This window comes from Eptatretus burgeri, chromosome 4 (assembly GCF_056783735.1).
Source record: "Eptatretus burgeri isolate ZD-2024b chromosome 4, Ebu_testis_v1, whole genome shotgun sequence".
Lineage (NCBI taxonomy): Eukaryota > Metazoa > Chordata > Myxini > Myxiniformes > Myxinidae > Eptatretus > Eptatretus burgeri.
Genome location: NC_140964.1, coordinates 128942159 through 128963717, shown reverse-complemented (window position 1 = coordinate 128963717; position 21559 = coordinate 128942159). Strand labels below are relative to the sequence as shown.

The 21559-nt window shown below is 41.4% G+C and overlaps 1 protein-coding gene across 1 annotated transcript; it reads right to left on the bottom strand.

The window, feature by feature from the left end:
- Positions 1 to 3180: 3180 nt before the first annotated feature.
- On the bottom strand, positions 3181 to 21201 carry SLC66A1 (solute carrier family 66 member 1). The gene is made up of 8 exons (XM_085876242.1): positions 20928 to 21201; positions 20506 to 20756; positions 18605 to 18734; positions 12190 to 12277; positions 11853 to 11995; positions 10638 to 10721; positions 8396 to 8578; positions 3181 to 4854 (listed from the first exon to the last, which is right to left on the bottom strand). Exons 2-8 carry the CDS (start codon positions 20709 to 20711, stop codon positions 4783 to 4785), a joined length of 906 nt encoding a protein of 301 aa, XP_085732368.1. The 5' UTR covers positions 20712 to 20756; positions 20928 to 21201; the 3' UTR covers positions 3181 to 4782.
- Positions 21202 to 21559: the final 358 nt, after the last annotated feature.

Genomic DNA, 21559 nt, shown 5'->3' with positions numbered 1-21559 from the left:
AACGAGCTGGGAACAATTCTATATAAAGGATTTATTTACAATTCATGAGGAAAGATATGTGGCACAGTAAATGGGGTTTATTATTATGTACAGCAGAGGATAGCAAGGAATTTGTGGGATGCAACAAACGGCAAGCGATTTACAAAAGCAGACAGAGCAGACTTATCCCGTTATATCTTCTACGATCTTAATTTAAGCTTCGACAGGCGCTATCACATACAAACACACACAGACCCGATGATTAGTTAGCCAGAAAGAAGGAGAGCAGGTGAGAACCAACGGCCTCTCAATACCTGGCGTGGTCGGCCAACTGCGCAACCCAGTGTGCTTGGGGTACGCTCCGCTTGAACGATCCCACCTTAAGAGTCGGCGCGTGATCTCTTGCTTGATCACTTTGCTGGGGCTCGTGGAAACGTGTGCTCCGCACTGGTCCAGAAGAACGTCTTGTCGCACACAAACCCAGAGCGCAGATGCAGCGACAGGCAGACAATGAGGTGCAGTGAAGAGAGGGCGGAGCAGTGAGCGCGGAAAACAGGCAGAGACAGTGCGAGGCAGACAGGAGAGGCAGACAGGAGAGGCAGAGACAGAGACAGAGACAGAGAGAGAACTCACGATCCACCTTTTAAAAGCCCAGGGCGAAGGGTAGGGCGGCGATCCGAAGCGACGCACCGTCATCCGAATCGTGCCCTTCCTTTGGATCCTGGCCTTGCCCTGCCAGGCTCTTGGGGCCGGAAGTGGCCTCATTCGCACATCAGGCGCAACGCGGCCCGGAGCCCTTCACCAAACTCCCGGGCCGTGTTCTGGTGACTTGGCGAGAGTCGTATCGGTCCCGCATGCCCGTTCGGGGCACCCCCAGCGAGCTGCGGTTGGTGCTGTTAACGTGCTTGGCCTGTCCCCGCGTCACGTGGTCCAAGTGACCTGGGCCGTGCAACATGCTCGTTTGGTGGCAAATTGCATCGATGCGTGGAGGCGCAGTGTGATTTTTCCTGTGTGCGGGAGATGGTGGTCAAGGTGGTGCTTCTCGTGAGCAGAGGTTGAGTAAGGTGAGACGTGTTGTAAATCGTCGCGCAGATTCGAATGAAGCGGCACGCCGTGCACGTCCTGCACAGTGTCGGTGGAGAGTCTCATAGGGTGGCTGCCTGGGTGTGGTGCCTGCTTCGATTTATATCATGAATAAAAGGAAAGTGTTGGAATGAAAATCCATGGAGGTGTACTTTCAATGAATGTACTGCTACTTGTTTGTCTGGGCGATATCTCAGCCATCCCTTGAGCTCGGAAGCTGAAATTTGAGGACAAAAATGAAGTTGTGCTTTGGCACAAACCATATTTTTTGATTAATCAATTATAAGCGATTTATTAATTACTTATTTATTTTCTCTCTCTCACATGGGCAACATCTCAGGCACCTTTTGCGCGAGGAAGCTGATATTTGGACACAAGAGTGAACAAGTGATTTGGCTATTAAGGGTATTTTTGATTAATCAATTAATTTTTCGATTAAATAATTTTCAACAAGTTACATTTGGATGAAACAGTGGTTGTTTAGTTATACTATTCGCCAATTGATGAAGATAATTATTTTAATGATGCAATTAATCAATTAATTATTGGACACTGCTTCCTCCCAATTCTATGTGCTGTAAGGCAGCATCGCCAGGTGCCGAAGGATTTATTTATTTATTTGGCACAGGGGCGGTGTGCTTTGAATATACCACTACTTGCTGGGGTTCTTTTTGTGTACAATATCGAGGCTTATATAAGAGCTAAAAATTGAATTTATTTTAATCCCATTCTAAATTCAATTGAACAATTATAAAAAAAAAAAAATCATGGGTCATGGTCAGGTGTCCAATCAAAGCGGAACGTCTTGGAAGCTGGTCATCACCACGAGCAGTTATAAAGTGACAGTACTAATTATTAATTACGTAACACCAGGACACAAAGCAAATACAGGTGAGGGTCTAATCTACGATTGCTCTTTTTCTTGTTATGATTTTGTTTTCATTTTGCATCACACCGTCATTATCCAAATCAAACAACTTTCTTTTCAAAATGTCGATGCTGCTGAAGCCGTTCCTGGGAAAGGGTTGTGTTGGGTTATTTACTGTTGCCTTACCAACAGTCAGCAATTTATTGAGGGTGTTGGAAACCTCTCTTACTCTCCACCAAAGATGAATCCACCCTGCTTGCAAAATATCAGGATGACAGTTTATACCTGTGTCAGGAGTCAAACCCACACTGGACAGGTTGGTGGTGAGTTTGTGTGCCTCTCAGTTTACATGCCAGCCCTCATTTTCCATCTACACCATAATATGTTGTGGAAATAGCTTCTAAGGGTTCAGATTGTAGAACTTAGAAATAGTTATTTCCATAATGCATGTTTAATGTAAGTGGGAGGTAATTTAATTGAGGTATGATTAGGTGAGAAAAGCATGTAATTTGACACACCTCAATGGACCTTTGTTTGCTGATGCAGACACGAATAAACAATGCTCCGAAAAAAAGAAAAAAAAAGTCACACCCAATTGGTCAGTGCCACCACCAATCGACAAGTGAACATTGCTGACATAGCTCGAGCCACACAACTTCGATATATAGGTTTGCATATCGTTATAGTTCATTTATTTTTAAAATATACAAAATCAAGAGAAAAAATATATATATATACAAAAAAAAAGAAGAGCTAGAATAGATCAGGACACAGCGGGACAAAATGAACATAAAGAGGGGATAAGGACAGCAACTGCACATAAGGGATGTTGGGAAGAATACTGAGTCGGAGAGGATGCACGGGATGGACAAGACGGATAGAAAAGGAAACTGGAGATTTGGAAAGAACCGGGCTTGTGGGGCATGAGGGAAAGACGATAATGGGTTTCCATGGGGTGGGGGAGTTTATCCAAGATGGGGGTGAACAGGAGAATGAGATTGAAGAGAATGTGGAGGGGGAAGAAATTGTGGACCATGTCCACCCTGCAGCAAGCTGGGGGGGGGGGGTGGGAAAGGAGACAGAGCAAGGAAAAAGCAGAGGATGCAAGATCAGAAAGGAGGCAGAAGAAAACAGACCACCGATCTGACTGCAATGGCAAAGTGATCGGCCTATTGACTCAGCATCATGGGGGAGGTTTCCATGAACTTGAAGATATTCAACATCCACATGCAAGTAACAGACTAAGCCAGTGGTTTTACCTTTTTATTTTTAAGTTCATTATCAACGATGAAACACCCCATTTGCAAAGCAGTAGAGCAAGATTTGTCAAATTCTATTGAGAACCAAACCGAGAAAGAACAACTCGATGCATGCAAGCAGGGGTTGACAATTTTAATGTTTTCATAATTTGATTCTCCAATGAGTACCAGCAGAAATGGATTTGTACTCATGGGAAAAGGGGAGGGGAGGAGAGGGGGAAATCAGCTTCAAGCATGCTGTCTGCTTTTCCAAGCACCTCTCAGCTTAGTATGCATGTTACTCCTCTGGAAGTGGTTTCAGAAGTTCGCTCCAGACAAGACACCAACCACTCTATTTCAGATGCTCCTGAATTCTCCTTAAATCTTTAAAGTGATAAACCTACAATATAGCTTGTGAATCATGTTATTTATAAACTTAATTTTGAAATTGCAGGAATCAATCACAGAACAATCTTACCTACACGAGCTGAGAAAAACCTTCCATCAAAAGGCTCTGTTGTGCTGGTACACTTTTGAGCTTTCTGAGCATCTTTGAAGTATGGATTTAGGTTATTTCAACCGTGCACGAGAACCAGTAAGATGAACCCTTGCATATAGGAGAGCAATTGGTAATGAGCATTGAATGGGTAAGATATGATTGAGAAGACGCAACAATAATTTGGGCTGTGGGGTGGTGGGAGAGAAGGAAGCAGTCTCACTAGCAAGAGATTGTTGATATTCCAAGTTTACATGTGGGTAAAATTACAAAAGTCTTCATCCAAAAAAAAGCCCAAAAAGTGTGAACCTGAGTCGAGTTCTCCAGTGACTGCAGCTTCCTCAGCCCCACTATACATAGTTACAACACTTGGATGCACCCGTTTTGGTGCTCGCAAAGGTGAGAAATATATATTTTTTTAAACCACATTTTACTTACTTTGGTGAAGTTCTAGCTTTGCCAACCCATTCAAATGTCACATCACCAATGCATGTTCAATGTGTTTACCAAGTTATGGACAGCACACTACAAATCTTACTTGGGAGTTGATAAACACTTGCATTTTTTTTAATCCAAGGTATAATGAACAAGATGAAAAATATAGCTATTCTCCCTGAATTATTTTCTTTTTACAATTTAAAATGCAAGGATCCCAGAAAACTTTAAAAAACAACAAAAAAAAAATAAAATAAAAACATAATAATGTGTTTGTCAAGTGCTGTATGCCACACATAAGGTTTAACCTTTAGCTAACACACGTGAAGTGGGTAAATACAATTCGTTCTCATTTTTCAACTAAAAGGAAATTGTTCAGCATTAGACTATGAAAAGGTTGAATCAAAGCTTCAACCAAACAAACCCCCAAAGTGCAAATTGATTGCCTCAGCAAGGCATTCCTCCAACCCCCCACCCCACACCTAACTGTTAAAAAAAAAAAAAAAAAAAAAAACCAAAATCAGTTTTCTCAAGCAATAAAGTGGCACTTCAAAACCTTTGAAAGGTTGCATTGCTCAAGCAGCTTCCAGACAATTACTTATTGAAGAAATTAAATTAAAGGCTTAAAGCAATTTATAAGGTGAAAACCATGCTTGGGCAGGGGTACAAAGAGCAAAGATTTGTTACTGGATCAGAGGTTCCACCTCATCAGACGTCACCAGTGGCTTCCTGTACAGGATGAACTGGGTGCTGATCTGTGGATTTTAGGGTTCGTCAAAGAAAGAGCACACTTTCAGTTAACAAGCACAGTTTGTACAAGGATAGAGTAACATGCCCTCATGATTAGTTTGAGGCGTAATCGAGACGTTTCCCTTGAAGTACCACAAAATGGATACTGCGAGTGTGATCTTGCTAGCTGAAGGTTGGGTACAAATCTGTGGAGTGGTGTTAGGGTGAGGGTTGTAATGATTCAAATTTTGCTTCAGAAGGCAAAATAACGGTGCTGAAGACACATTTTGTCATTGGTTAACAGATGAGGAACAACAGTGGCCAGATCTGTTGAGCAGTTAAAGTTCATGACAGGGTGCTACCTGCTGTGGTCGATCACGAATGCCAAGATTACAGAAAACCCATTTTAGAAAGACCTTGGACAATGGAGATTGAAAACAAATACACAATGGCACTCGGTAAGAGCACATACCTCCACCAGGCTGAACAGTTTACGTTTTGTGTCCCACCAATAGGCCAGATCACCCGTACCTTCAGCAAAATATAATCAGCTTGTTCCTGTCACTTGTAAGCCTGGTGTTGGCTTAGTGGTTAGGATGGTGGCTTGGGATCCCAGGGTCCTGAGTTCAAGCCTCGTTGGCTGCTGAATTAACACCAGGGGGTTGACTCAGCCTGTCATCCTTCCGAGGTCGGCGAAATGAGTGCCAGTGTACTGGTCCCGGTGTATGCCCCGGTTAGAATAGGTGTACCATATCCCTGTGTGTCGTAAGAGGCGACCAGGGTTGGCGTCAGGAAGGGCATCCGGCCATAAAACATTGCCTCAAGAAAAAGCCAAACCCCTGCACAGCAGGGAAAAATGGCTGTAAAAACGGTCATTTTTTTTTTGTTGTTCCTGTCACTTACCCAACTTATCCACACCAGGTTTTGTCCGAATCCATCCATAAACTGATATTGTGCAATTATGGTATATCGTTTTCGACCACTCTCTAAGGTTGTCGTTTCATATGCAGACTATAGCTGTTGGTGGCATAGCTGTGCCTCTGTTATCAGTTATATAAGCTTGTACTTGAAGGATGACAGACTGAGTGAACCTATCTGCTGTTATTTCAACGGCACGACAGCAGATCAAACTCAAGACCCTAAGATTTTAAGCCAGCCTCCGTAACTGTTAAGCCAACACCAGGCTTCTCTCAAATGGTGAAGAATCATTTTACCAGATCTTAAAATCGAATCAATTCATCAGTCAAACAGCTAACCGGCCCACCGAGTTTTGTCCAAATCTGGCTCACACAGACAAAAACAAACAACCTGAACAATAAAACAACACCTCTGTCCACCTTCATTGGCAGAGGTAAAGATGCAGTCATGAAAAATCCCCAGTTATATTCGTAATGTGTCGGTCGGTCTCATCCGCTGGCACTCCTGACTTGGAGTTCACACACGTTTATAATGAGCAGCAAGCCGCAGATCTCAAGTGTCAACAATTACCCCATTCTTACAACTATGAACTCTCCTTATAGATGGAATAATCGTGTTCTTCAAGTAACATGGTAAGCGATAAAGGCCATTCTACAGTAAGAAAATTAAATCGTCCTTGTTTTATTTGTTATCGTTTCACTTATTTCCGTTTCTTCATCACTGTCACGCCTGAGTTGCATCAGCCTTTACAAATTCAACCAGACAAAAACCTGAATAACGAGAGTTCATAGAACACGATTACCCACACAGTGTTCAAATACACACAGTTCTGTGCTTTAATTTGAAGGGGGAAAAAAAATCTATTTATTTATAAAACAAAGTCTCTGGACACATCTCATGCTTTTGATAGTTTGGCATCCTGCCTTGCTCTCCAAACTCTCTGTCCTATGGAATCCAAGACCAACTCCACTCTTGGATGACCGACTTCCTCCACTGTCGGAAACAATGTGTGGCTCTCAACAGAACCCTTTCATCTCCTTTCCCTATCAAGGCTGCAGTACCCCAAGGCAGTGTTCTCAGGTCCCATATTAGTCCAAATCTTCAATGATCTCACTGACTCTGGAAAATCCTCTTTATCTCTTTGCTGATGACTACTCTCAGCCATGACATCTCTCATCCTTCTTACAGACAGGCAGCAGCATCTTACGCCTCAGACCTTGACAAAAATCACAAACTGGTCAAACAAATTTGCTTTTGTATCCATACTGTCCACCTTAAGTGTTCTCCCTTACCCCTCATTGTTACCTGCATCCCTTGTTAGTCTGTGTCGGTCTACTTTTTCCTTATGTTGTCGTGATTTGTTCTGTTTTATCACTCTTCCATGAGCCTAGGCCATGTCAGGGGGAGGGGAGGAAAAAAAAAAAAAAAAAAAAAAAAAAAGCGTCGCAACATTCACAACATTTTGCAGGAACGTATCCACTACGAATGTCAGGGTCCGACAGCATTATGAAGGGGATTTATGTACTACAGCATTAAAGTGTGTAATCAAATTTAAACTGGAAGGGCACCCGGTAGAGCACATACCGCCACCACATAATGTCTGATCCACGAGAACACATCGGGCCCAATACATTTTTGAAATATGCCATACAGTACTACATCGTTTTTGGCCCAAACTCTCAATGGAGAAGAATCACTTTAAAAATTAAATAATTCTCGTATCCAGATCCGAATTCGGATCTTCACCAAAAATCGAATCGATTCGTTCTTGTGACACACCCAACCTGTCCGAGTTTCATCTGAATTCCCCTACAACTTTTTGAGATATCCTGTACACAGACAGACAAAGGGGTGAAAACAATCTCCTTCACCTTCGATGGCAGAGGTAATAAAAGATAGATCGTAAAAGTCGAATTAATAAATTCATTCTGGGATTTACCACCATTTTATCCAGTGCCAATGACATCAACATATCCAACACATTACGTTCATTATTCATGCCTGTTTGTGTCCTTTACGACATCTTTAAAAACAGTAGGTTTCCTGTTTGGAATAATTTTCAAATTTGTTTGACTGCCAGGGAGGCAAATAGAGTTTAAAAACAATAATAAAAGAAAAGAAAAAAAAAGGAGCCGGGAGGCGACGATGGTTCGCGGGCATTATTGAATAATGCCACGATAGATACAATTGAGTTAGTGGAAGCTTTTGAGGAAGCCCTACCGTAAAAACCTATCTCTTCCGTCAAAATTGACCAAATCAAATCGGATTTTTTATATGTTGTACTTATGGACATTACGCACAGCAAACGTCAGAGCTATGCTCTGGAGAGAGTCACAAACAGACAGACAACGAAAATAGTGGTCACTGCTGGTGCCCGTGAACCAAAAATTCACTCCTCTCTGCAAATGTGCGATTAAAAGCCAAAGTTTGCTTAAACAAGACTAGTCTTCCAATTAATGTTCAAAATATAGCATTCTCTTTAAATAAGCTGTTCCTCAATCATAAACCGATAAGATGGACAGACATGAAGCAATTGCTTAACCTAGCTTAGCTTCGTATGTGTGGGGTAATAAAATGGCTGGGTAAGTATCAGCACAAGAGCCGTTCCTGAAAGATTGGTATTCATGGATCCCACAGGTGGAAGGATACACAGATGTCCAGTGAAAGGGTTCCAAGGCTCCCAATGATCCAAGGGAGGTGCCGGAGAATGTAACATCCTTCGCTCTCAGTTTGTGGCCGTTTCAACAAGATGTCAAGGCCATAGGCGAGATTTCCCATCACGACCAGCATGAACATAATCGGGGACACGCCATCTGTGGATTTTCTCTGAAACTGGAACAGAGAAATGGAAAATTTAAAACAGGGAGGGGCAGGTCATATCTTTATGATTATTAATATCATAGCATAAGACCCACCTTATAGGGGATCGTTTTCCAAGTATACAACACATTCTTCTGACATCCCTTTATTCAGGTGGTGTATAGGCAACATACCACTGCCTCAATCACTCCAAAAAAAAAAAAATGAACCCGGGTTACGTACATGGAGCGAAAACATGTGTATTACTTATATTCGTATACATATTGCATCATGGTTATATAGCTCAAATTCCAATTGCACCAACCCCCCCCCCCCCAAAGCAAGAAAATGCTAAAACAGGTGAATTTTTTTTTCTTCTTCAAAACTCAATCAAATTAAACTTGCACACACACTTCAAGATGCCCCCATTAATCCCTGAAAGCTTCAGCTTTCCCAGTAAAATCCTCTTGGAGGAGTAGATATCTACATTTGTTGTATACAACCAATGTACTGAAAATACATACTGTAGAATGCTCATAATCCGTCAAAAATAGCCACCGCTAGCTCGACGTCACGTGACTCGCGCCATCTTGGTTAGCACTACTGGGCTGACACGCATTGTAATCCAGTTTTGAACGCGTCCCAGATTGAACAAAAGCCAAATATATGTTAAAGTGCCATTTTGTGCAGCAATAAACTGCTCCAATCGGTTGCAGGAGCATTGTGGAAAGACATTTTACAGGTAATTAATACGTGTTGACGAGCGCGGATTGGCTCGCTATGCCCGCATCTCCACACATTGTGGCAGAAAGAGGCCACAGATTTGCACCAATCATAATACAAAGATTTGTTTTCTGCAAATTTGTAATATTGTATTTATTTGAGATACAAGGTGGTCCATAGGGTCCTCAGAGACTTCACGTTCAAACATGACATGATCAATAGCCATTTCGTCTACACAGACCGACTGATTCACGGTCTCACCATTCTTTTTGTACACCACACACACTTAGTTCTACTCTGAAATATCTACTGCACACATGTACATTCTTTCATCTGCTCACTCTACCAATGGTTTGGTAATACATAAAGTTGGTTACATTTGATCACTTTCGTACGTAATATAAATTTTTTAAATAAATAAATAAATAAAAAGATACATTCATGTTTTCAATTTTGACCAAATACAAATCATTGTGAAGTAAACAGGCAGACTTCATTAAAATGGCCTGAGTTCTTCACACTCCAAAATTAACAATATTTGTTCTCGAACTTTGTTGTGAAAAAGGAAAGTGTTTGAGTTAATAGTTTTTCAATCGTAAAGTTATTCGATCACACAAAAGGATTTAAAAAAAACAAACATGGTTTTTCTCATTCTAAAATTGCATGCAAACACATGATGGGAATCGCCTTCACCCAGCATCGAGTGCTAACCAAGATGGCACCAGATAGCAATACCACACTTTTTTTGTGAATGGCAATGAGCATTCTACATATTTTCAGTACATTCATTCATTCATAGTTTGTATACGACGTCAATCTTTTTATGTTGTCATTATTATTATTATTATTATTTTTAAAGCAACCAATACCAATGATGCAAATCACAGATGGAATGCTAAAGTAGTAATGCAAGCAAACAACAAACTTCTAGTCAACTGATCAGATTGCAGACAAGATCATTTACAGCAAAATAAAAGTATGGTCTTTGCCAGGCATGAGGTTACAACACGTAGTTCTACTCTGAAATATCTACTGCACACATGTACATTCTTTCATCTGCTCACTCTACCAATGGTTTGGGAATACATAAAGTTGGTTACATTTGATCACTTTTGTACGTAATATAAAATTTTTTTTAATAAATAAATAATTAATTAAATAAATAAAAAAGACACATTCATGTTTTCAATTTTGACTAAATACAAATCATTGTGAAGTAAAAGGGCAGACTTCATTAAAATGGCCTGATTTCTTCATGCAGTTCCATGTGATCATGCAGGGAAGAGTGCAAGGAACAGAATGAAATAGAGAACACAATAACAGATCTTATATATTTAATTGAAATAAATAAATAGTTCAAAAATCATACATTTTTGTTGAGTTGCGGCAAACGAGAGCCAAGGTACAACAAGCAGGACAGGCTGCCGCACACATAACCAGTCACCACCTCCACCTGCATGCAAGACAAAAATTAAACGTTATTAGGAACTTTAACGGATCGAGTCGATCAAGACAATTGCATTGAAACTGAAAAAAGGACAGTCATCTGCTAGCTTTATTTTAACTATCCTTTCACAAGGCATATCACTTTAAAACCTACCTGAAATATTCACTGGATATCAAGTGCATGAACACATCATCTTAACTTATTTAAAATTCCATAGGAGCATTTCTGATAAATAACCTAAATGGATTCTGATTTCTCAAATAGTTGCATGCATTTATTTATTTATACCAAGACAGCAAGGAAACTGCTGGGCCTAGAGATATGAACACTCGCCTCCAAGCCGGCCAGTCTGGGTTTAAAACCCGACCCAGCTATAAACTGTCATTCTTGTGTTTCACAGGCAAGGCGATTAAATGTGTGCCGACACTCGGAACGACGTTAAACTGCATCCAGTCTACCGCTATTAGTTGGTGGTTGTTGAATATCCCACAGTATGCGTTATGAAGCAGGTGAGCTATCGCTGGGACCATGGACAAATTCAAAATTCCTGCCCCAACTTTGTCGAGTGTTAGGCCCCGCCAGCCGGTTCACGAAAGAGGTGGGCCAAAAGCTTCCCCCAGCCAACCCCACAAAAATGTTGGAATAATTGTGGACATTAAAGGAGAGAAGCAGCAGCAATTTCCAAGATAACCCTAACTTCGTCAATGTTTATTATCAAAAATAAAGCCCCCCCCCACCTTGTATTGTCTGCTCCTCCACTAGCTCAGATTAGGGTTAGTGTTAGTTTTTTTCTCAAACTTCACGCACATCTCGACTTGATCTTCACAATGTTATCCACAAATGGATGAAAGATGAACAATTACGTCAAAGCATCTTTTGCCAAAAACCTCATTGTACAACTGTTGCAAAACACAAAAGCTTACCGCCAAATATTTTAACCACGCCCATATTTAGAACCATTTCCACCAACCCTCCCCCCCCCCTAAAAAAATACTTCTCCAACCCCTCTGCCCGCCTACCCCCCTAAACAACTTCTATTCAATGAATCATCCCCCCACCCCCCAAAAAAATGAATAAGGCATGTGCTCCAGAGCAAACAGAGTGCACTCCAATAGTACAAGTCCGTTGTCATCGTACATTGACCAGTGGTTGAATAAATAGCAGGGACCGGCTGGGCCCTCGAGTCAGAGGGGTTTCTGGTCGACTTTGCACAGACCCAAACAACCAGCCAAGTGGTCCGACTAAACATACCAAAGCAAGGCAGTTCATACTCCGAGTGCCTGTGGGTGCAAATACATCAGAATCAAAAAAAAGGAAGCAACTCTAAAATTTAGGATCAGAAGAGCAGAAAACTGCTTGAAGGAATATCCAATTAGAAATATATTTGTTAATATTGCCTTTTTTCATGATTTGTTACAAACGCACATCAAATGCAACACCAACTCTTAATCCCTGGTACACCGTAACAACTTGCCTGCAGACCTACGGTTTTTAAACTTGTAGTACAGGAACTGTGAGATCATCACGGAATCCATGGATACGTAGTACACAGCTGTATATTTCTGTATTGTGAGAGCAAGGAAGGGGGAAGAGGAAATTAAAAAAAAAAAAAATCAATAAAAAAAAACCAGCAGGATATTTATATGGCCAAGTATACAAAAATAAATACTTATATGTGAATAAAATACATTAAAAAAATCAAAATATGGTAACAAAACACACAAACAGTTAATCCAATAGTCGTGGCCAAAATAAATATTGGCACCTGTGCAAATTTTTCAAATAATGCCCCATTTCTTCCAGAAAATTGTTGAAATAAAATAAATTAAAAATAATAATTAAAAAAAAAAAAAAAAAACGATCTTGGCTTATTCCTCACAGAAATCCTAAAGTGGCCTGGACAATATTATTGGCACCTTTTTAGAAGTCGTTTGAAATAATTAGATTTCAAGCAGGTGAATCTCCTTCACTTTGGAATTGAACTCACCTATGGTGAGTTTCAGGTGCCTGCAATGTTTAAAAAAAAAAAAATAAAAAAAAAAAAATAAAAAAAAATCACTCATTCAACCAGTTTGAATGGAGAAAAGGAGTCATTCTGTTGTTTTGTGTCACTGTGTACCGCAATGAGCATGGAGAAAAGAAAGAAAACCGGAGAATTGTCTGAGGGGGTCAGACGCAAGATGGTAGCCAAGCATGGACAACTTCAAGGCTACAAGTCCATCTCCAGAGACTTTGATGTTCCTGTGTCCATCGTACCAAATGTTATCAGGAAGTTTAAGGCCCATGGCACTGCAGTCAACCTCCCTGGACGTGGCTGCAAGAGAAAACTTCATCAGAGATTGCAGCAAAGGATTGTTCGAATGGTGAAGAAAGCACCTCGATCAACTGCCAGATTCAAGGTGACCTTCAGACATAAGGTACGACAGTTTCAACTCACACCTTCCGTCGCCAACTCGGTGAAAGGGGGTTCTATGGTAGGAGGACCTCACTGCTGACAGACAAACGTAAGAAAGCCTGACGGGAGTTTGTCAAAACACACCTGAACAAGCCAAAATCCTTCTGGGAGAATGTCCTGTGGAGAGATGAGAACAAATTAGAGCTTTTTGGGAAAACACATCATCTCTGTTTACAGAAAACAAAATGAAGCCTTCAAAGAAAAGAACACCTTCCCTACAGTCAAACATGTAGGAGGTTCAGTGATGTTTTGGGGTTGCTGTGCTGCCTCTGGTACTGGGAGCCTTGAATGTGTGCATGGCATCATGAAATCAGGATATTACCAAGGAATTGAGCACAATGTTCAACCCAGTGTCAGAAAGCTGGGTCTCAAATTTCATGGGTCTTGCAGCACGACAATGACCCCAAACACACTTCAAAAAGCACCCAGGAACGGTTCAAGACAAAACGCTGGATTGTTCTGAAGTGGCCAGCAACGAGTCCAGATCTAAATCCCAGTGAACACCCGTGGGGAGATCTGAAAACAGCAGTTGAGAGAAGGTACCCTTCAAATCTGGGAGAATTGGAGCAGTTTGCACAAGAAGAGTGGGCCAAACTACCAGTCGAGTGGTGTAGGAAGCACTTGACTGCAGATATTTTGTCCAAAGGCCATGCAACCAAATATTAAATCGAGGGAGTCAATAATTTTGTCAATGCCATTTCTTTTTATTTTCTGATTTTAAAGGATACGAGACGACCCGTTGACGAAAAAAAAAAAAAAGGCAAAATTTTAATATTATTTAGTGGTCAAGCTTTAACTTGAAGAAAATGAGCATTTACCTCAGGAGTCATCATTCGGCCAACCCGTTTCTCGAGGTATATCAACACATTCTCTTTGGTTTGTTCTTGCGCTTTATGGATCGTCATACCAAAACTTGACAAATCGGGAACTGATTTTTTAATAAATTTTTTTCGTTGCCAGATTTGAACGAAACTTGATACTGCACACCGCAGGCGAATGGTGAGTAAGGTGGCCCTAAAACTTTTGCGCTATCGTGTACCGTTTTGGCTGTATTTCGGGAACACACACATGTGTGTGTATATATATATATATATATATATATATATATATATATATATATATATATATATATATATATATCTTCTTCTTCTTTCGGCTGCTCCCATTCGGGGTCGCCACAGCGGATCATCCGTATGATCCGCATAGTGATTTGGCACATGTTTTACACCGGATGCCCTTCCTGACGCAACCCTGGTCGCCTCTTACGACACAGGGATATGGTACACCCATTTTAACCGGGGTATACACCGGCCCAGTATACTGGTACTCATTTCGCCGACCTCGGAAGGATGACAGGCTGAGTCAACCCCCTGGTGTATTAATTCAGTGGCCCAACGGGGCTTGAACTCAGGGCCTTTTGGATCCCAAGCCGCTGCCCTAACCACTGCGCCAACACCAGGCTATATATATATATATACCCTGTATAGATATCTCTCACACACACACACACACACACACACACGAGAGTTTTAGTAATATATAGATAGATATTAAGATCTGAATCAAAAACAAAGGTTCGATAATATCAACAGTGAAATAAAGAATTGTGGAGACCAAATATGGCTGGTGTTGGCTTGATAGTTAGGGTGGTTGGCTTGGGATCCTAGGATCCTGAGAGCGTGAGAGCGAGAGTTCAAATCTTGCTCGGCTGTTGAATTATGGCCCCAACTAATAATTAAATAATGCAGAGCGGTGTCTGTATGCATGCATGTTTGGTAACTACTCCGAGACCCTTGAACCAATCGCCTCCAAATGTTCAGGGTATATTCCAGGGGGCCCCCCGACTTCGGTTTTCCACAAAATATTATTTTGAACATTTTAATATTAAAATTACTCATTAGGTGTTATTTTGGTCATTTGTCTGAGGCAGATCAGTCACATCAAAACATCTGGTAACTCCTCCGAGACCAAGAACCGTAGATAGACATGACGAGAAACTATTGTGATTGTACGAGTCAAATTAGAATTGTCTTTCGTTAGACGTCCCACGAGCAACTTCGTGTACAGACTACACCTTTGTCAGCAAGTACTGTAATGCACAACCTTCACCCACAGGGTGAGTACTGGTATAGTATAAAGTAAAACAATATATTAATTTATTGATTAACATGCGAGATTACAACTCTTTGGAGCATTGTTGCTGCCAAAGTAGTTTCTTGGCACATGTTATACTGGGTAGTTTACCTTTGCAATGCCAGCATCGTTTGTCCATGCCATATCTTTTTAAATGCTGAACGTCAAGCAAGGAAGCAGAGCGTACCATTTTTCTAGTCTTTAGTATGACTCGGTCGAAGTTCGATCCACCTACTTCCCAGACTCAAAAGTGCATGCTATAAAGTCTAACCATTATAACTGATGGAGTAAATGACAGTAAATCTTCAAATTGTTGGCCATTAACTTGCAGGCACCAATTCTATGTACGCATGATGTTTCGACACTTCTTAGCAAGCGACACACTCTCTCATCTCATGTTAATTTTGTTTCCACTTAATGAGAAAGGGGGTAATTAAATATACAAGGTAAAGATTAATTATTGTAATCTAACCACTCAAATTCGATCAGGCTCTTGACTTTTGGGCCACCCTGTGCACGTGTAACATACATACGTTTGTTAATCATCAGGAACCATCATGTTCACAATGTTTAAGACTTGTGCAACGAACCAGAGCATTGAAAGCCAGCATGACAAACAGAGCATCGAGGAGAAAGTGAACATTTTAAACTAACCACATAGATTCAAAATAAGTCAAACGCTTTACAAGATGTATTCATCTTAAAAACAGCAGGCTGGTGTTTCTTCATATGCAGCCTGTGGCTGCTAGTTGCATCATCTTCTGGAAGCTCGGCCATGCTGCTGATGCAATGCTTCCAGTAACCAGCAAGCTGGTAGTCATTTTGCTGACCTCAGAAGGATGACAGGCTAAATAAACCCACCCGGTGTTATTTCATCGGAACAACAGCAACTCAAACTCAAGACCCTAAGATCTTAAGCCAGCTATGTAAACTGTTAAGCCAACACCAGGTGAGAAGTATGGAAAGCCTCATTGACACCTCCCCCCACCCTGCCCCTGATATCGGTTCACCAAAACTGGCCAGGTGAGGAGATATGAGCAACAAAGTTGTAAAAAATAAATTCATTCAAGAATTTACCACCGTTGACAGTGTATTACACCACCTTGCATTCGTTCTTCGTGCCCTTTAATATTGATAAATGGAAGGTTTGTTTTCTGATTAGTGCTCAAAATAAAACAAACATTCAATCTAAATGAAGTTGTTCCTCGATCATAAACTGATGTTTGTGGAGACAGACGTACAGACGTACAGTCATGAACCAATTGCTGAACCCTGCTTTTCAACTCACGTGCGTGGGGTCATAATGAAATGATTGCAGCTTTATTGGTCAAGCTTAATTAAATATTGGAAGACAAAAATGCTACAATTTCATAACAAAAACATTATTATAGTTGAAATTCAGACTTGTGCCTTAAGAGGTGACATTAGAAATGCACTTTTGATGTACAAAACAATTTTCCATTTTAAAAAAACCCCCACAATATCCAACATCTTGACTCCTGGATCAGGTAGTGGTGAACTTTCAATCCAAACTCTCCTGTTCCTCTTATGAACACTTTATCAAGGACCATAATCTCTGGCTATTGTAAAAGCAACCTCAACGAAGAATATGGCTGCTCGCACAGGCCAACTTTCCCCCCTAAAAATACTTTCTCATGCACCAGTTCATAACATTCCACATATGGCCATCCTATAAATCCTCAAGACTCTGGAACACTGAATCCTGTTAATTGAACTTGCTTTCTCAAAATGGAAAGCTAACCTGGTGGAGGGAAACAATTTCTTGACATTTCTAAGGCTTGCAACAAGTGTCCATCATTAGGCATTCCAGAAAAAGAAAAAAAAATAAAATAAAATAAAAAAAAAACATTGAAAATGTTATGGCTGAACTCTCCAACCAGTCTCCTTCCTCAAAATCATTGTGGCTCCTTGGAAAGTTCATCTCTGGTGTTTGCTCCTGCCCCATCCCCTCAAGTGGCACAACTGCAGACGCTGCCCGATTCAAGGCAAAATGGATTGAAACCGTTTACCTCTAAATCTCATGTATGCAACCCATCCCACTCTGTCCCCTTGACTTTGTATCCTCCTCACCTTAGAAACTAGAGAAAGTTCTGTCAGGCCTTGAACCCACTTTGTCAACAGGCCCTGATGGCCTCAGTGCTCATGTTCTCAAATCATGCTCTGCAGTTTGGCTTTCCCTTTGTCTGTCCTACTCCTTTGGCCAGGAAGTCAGAAAACCATTCCAATCACCAAGAACATACCAACTACAGACAAGTGAGCTTACTTCAAATTAAAGCAGAGTCATGGAATTCATAATTTGTGCCAATTTAAAGTAAAGTAGTTTTTGTTTTCAAACAGCCTAACCTCTGACCATCAGTTTGGATTCTGTCTCAGGCACTCAGCCATGGTATGAGGTCCTAAATCTCAAGAGATTAGGTCGGTCTCCTTGGACACATCTCGGGCATTCGACAGTCTGCAACTTGCTTTGATTTCATCCTCTTTGCTTGTGGCACAGAAGGAAGCCTTCATTCCTCACTCATGCAGTCATTGTGTTGCTATCAATGGATCCCTCTCCCAGGTGAGGCTGGAGTTCCTCCAGGTCAGTGTGTTGGGCCTCTTGTTCTTCATTTGTACAAATGACCTCCAATGGTCTAGAAAATTTGCTCTTCCTTTTGCAGAAGACTCCACAGAAATATTGCATCCACCTAATCATCTGCTGATGTGGAATTGATTGGATGCTCATATGATAAATGGAACGAGTCCTTCAATCCTGGAAAAAAAATCTCACCCTGCCACTCCAGAAGGATCATCAAACGAACACACCGATTTCCAGGGTCAACCACTGGAAGACATTCAATCTCTTGAATTTCTGGGCTTGACTATTAGTCAGGATGACTCTTGTGCCAACCACAAAGCAAAGCTGGCCTCCATAGCCACACACAGACAGGGCATCACCATCGATCCAAGTATTTCCTTGAAAAAATAAAAAGCTACTCAGTCTACAAAACCTCCGTTCATAGTTCAATGGAGTACCGCTGTCCTCTATGGGCTGGTGCCTCAGTATCACATTTGCATCTCCTAAATTTTGTGGAATCTTAAGCTCAAGATTATTGGAATCTGCTGTGAAAAGGATACAACATAAAGTCTGTTGCTTTCACACCCCAGGAAGGGTCATTGTTTATTTATTAAAGATAAAGCACAGACAATGGTGAACCACCCAGTCAACCCTTGCCGAGAAACAGCTTCGGCAGCACCAACGCCGTGTAAAGAATATGCCGGAATGTTACATCAAAATCGGTACCTGAAGGGCGAGTTGATCGGTGAGCAAGCAGCCAATGAGGTTTGCGGTGTCTCCAGAAAGCCAAAGGAGGAGAAAAGTGAAGGAGAGCGCCTTGTCAGCAGAACCTGTTCTGTAAGATTCCCAAAGCTGCCTGTCACACACACATTCCACAAGGAAGAAAAATAAATAATTAAAACTCAGCACTGCAACTATGGAACAATAAAGGTTTATTCGATCACATGGCATCCACATGTACGTACCTTGCATTGGATTCCTCAAAGCGTGCACGTGACCAGGGCCAAGTAGTTCATGATTACAACACAAGATCATCACTTTCACATTTATTTATTTATTTTCCCAAGTGGATCATCATGAGCCATGACATCGAAACAAAGCAGCAGCACATTTTAAACGAGGAAGGAAGAGTCGAGCAACTTGCACAGCACGATTAAAAGCAAACTTTCAACATCGAAGCTTCTCATATTCACACAGACCAAAAGACGTATGTGTAAAGCAAAGAAAAACATAAAAACAAACAACAAGGTGCTCCTGTGAGACAGTGAAGCAAGTGTTTGACAATGTGAAAGCATTGCAGCAAAGTATTGAACAACATGGCAATATCCCCTTTGTGTGGAGATTCAAATGAACACCCTTCACCTCCACCACCACCATAGCCCCCCCTCCACCACAACAATAATAGACCCCCCCCCCCACCACTACCATAATAATAATAATAATAATAATAATAGCGAACGCAGTGAGCGTCATACTTAACGCGTGCACGTGAGAGAATAGGAAACAACAACCACACAATACCCCTGGCTATTTGGAATCCGTGTCGTTAGCCGTGACCTTTTGCTTCCGGTTGTTGTTAAACGCTGTGCGGTGTATAAACGCGATTGGGTTTTATTTCTATCTTGTGAATATTACTTAACGCGTGCACATGAGAGAATAGGAAACAACAAAAACAACACAATACCCTGGCAATTGTGAATCCGTGTCATTGGCTATGACCCTTTTGCTTCTGGTTTTTTTTTTTGCATGGAGAATGATGCATGCCGGCAGATCATGACCGGAAGTGTTTATTTATTTATTCAATTATTTTTTTCCCAAAGTTAATTTTATTCTTCCGAAAGTGATTTTTTTTTCATGACAGGAAGTGTGTATTTTGTATTTAACATTACCGGGAGTGATTTTGAAACTCTTTCCAGAACTTTTAATTTATTTTATTCTTGACCAGAAGTGATCGTTTATTTATTCAATTATTTTTTTCCCCAAAGTTAATTTTAATAAAGATATCTCCCGCATCATCAAAAAATATTTTTTAATCGTGATTTACATTATTTGATCGCTGATCCCGAATCCAGGCCGAAGCAACTGGAAATTGTGTCAAAATCATCAGCTGTGCGGCGTTTACATGTACCATGGTATAGTTGGCAAGTATACAGTTGTGAGCAAGTTTTATGTAAAGTCAGAAGCGAATGCAAGAAGAACTCTACGTTCGCTTCTCGGCTTTGCCTATTCCATATTGATAGAACCCCCCACCCCACCATAATAAGACTACTCCCCACCACCATAATAATAGACTCCCCCACCACCATAATAATAGACCCCCCACCACCATAATAAGACCCCACCCACCACCACCATAATAAGACCCCACCCACCACCACCATAATAAGACCCCCCCAACTAACATAATAGATCCCCCCAATCACCATAATACACTCCCCCCCCAACTAACATAATAGATCCCCCCAACCACCATAATACACCCCCCAACTAACATAATAGATCCCCCCAACCACCATAATACACCCCCCCAACTAACATAATAGATCCCCCAACCACCATAATACACCCCCCCAACTAACATAATAGATCCCCCAACCACCATAATACACCCCCCCCCAACAACTTACGGTAAGGATGACAGGAAGAAGCAGACGAGAGAGAAGAGGCCCATGAAAACGCTCGCATAGTCCAAGGAAGTCTCAGCACACTCACCGAAGGTGTTCTCCACCCAGGGTACGGAACCATTGGGACACGGCAACTTGTCATCAGATTCAGCAAATTCACAGCTTGGTAACCAGCTCCCATTCCTTGGGTTTCCTCTTAACCACAACATCGCTATCTCAAAACGGCACGGCGGCTCCAGGAATGTCAAGGGAATCTGCGAAAGAAATGTGTCGGGAAGTTTACTTGGGGGGGGGGGGGGTCTGGGATTTAAACCGAGCTCGGGTAATAAAGTTAGAAACAAATTCAAACTTTAACATCCGGTTCAACACACAACGACAACGTGAGGCTCGACCACCACCACCACTCGATCCGGCACATGACTCACCTGGTCACCTGTTCACAATCGAGTCCCCATGTTCCAGAGCATCTCTGAACGTTCGATCGGAAAACTGACTTCACTTGATGCACTCGTAGAACATCCTCCAACAGTGTGAGACGAATTAAATCAAAAACCCTGAAACTTTCACTCAATCACGAGAACACAACCGAGAACACAACCAAACCCACAACGAAGGAAAACGAAATCAGCTCTCGAGACCCCCCGTCAAATCTACATATACCAACGTGACACTGTTCAGCCAATCACCACTCTCCATTCGCCTGTTTATTAATTATTATTCTATTTTTAGACGTCCCACCTCAAAAACACAAAATCTTCAAACAACCTCCTGGTTCGCTATGGAAGGACGTTTTGTGACAGGAGTTGTCTATTGTCGCCTCTCCATTCTTCGTAAACGTAAAAAAAAATCCCCACCAAGTACTTCCACATACATTAATGCACGAAAAAAAACAACAAAAAATATAAATAAAATGACACGCGCGCCTTACACCGTCATGGATTACACTTTCCATTTCATAACCTGCGGTTGCACAACTGACCGTTGATTGGCTTGGGTGGTGATGTTCCACCTGGTGACCTACAAATCGGTCCACCTCAAACCATGCACCGAATCTCAT

Bases quoted from the DNA above. Each gene is read 5' to 3' on its own strand.
- SLC66A1 (XM_085876242.1), bottom strand. From the start codon at position 20,711: ATGTTGTGGTTAAGAGGAAACCCAAGGAATGGGAGCTGGTTACCAAGC. The intron at 12,278-18,604 runs GTACCGATTTTG...CTCACAATACAG, and splicing joins CCGATCAACTCGCCCTTCAG to AAATATACAGCTGTGTACTA. The intron at 11,996-12,189 runs GCAAGTTGTTAC...TTGCACCCACAG, and splicing joins TAAAAACCGTAGGTCTGCAG to GCACTCGGAGTATGAACTGC.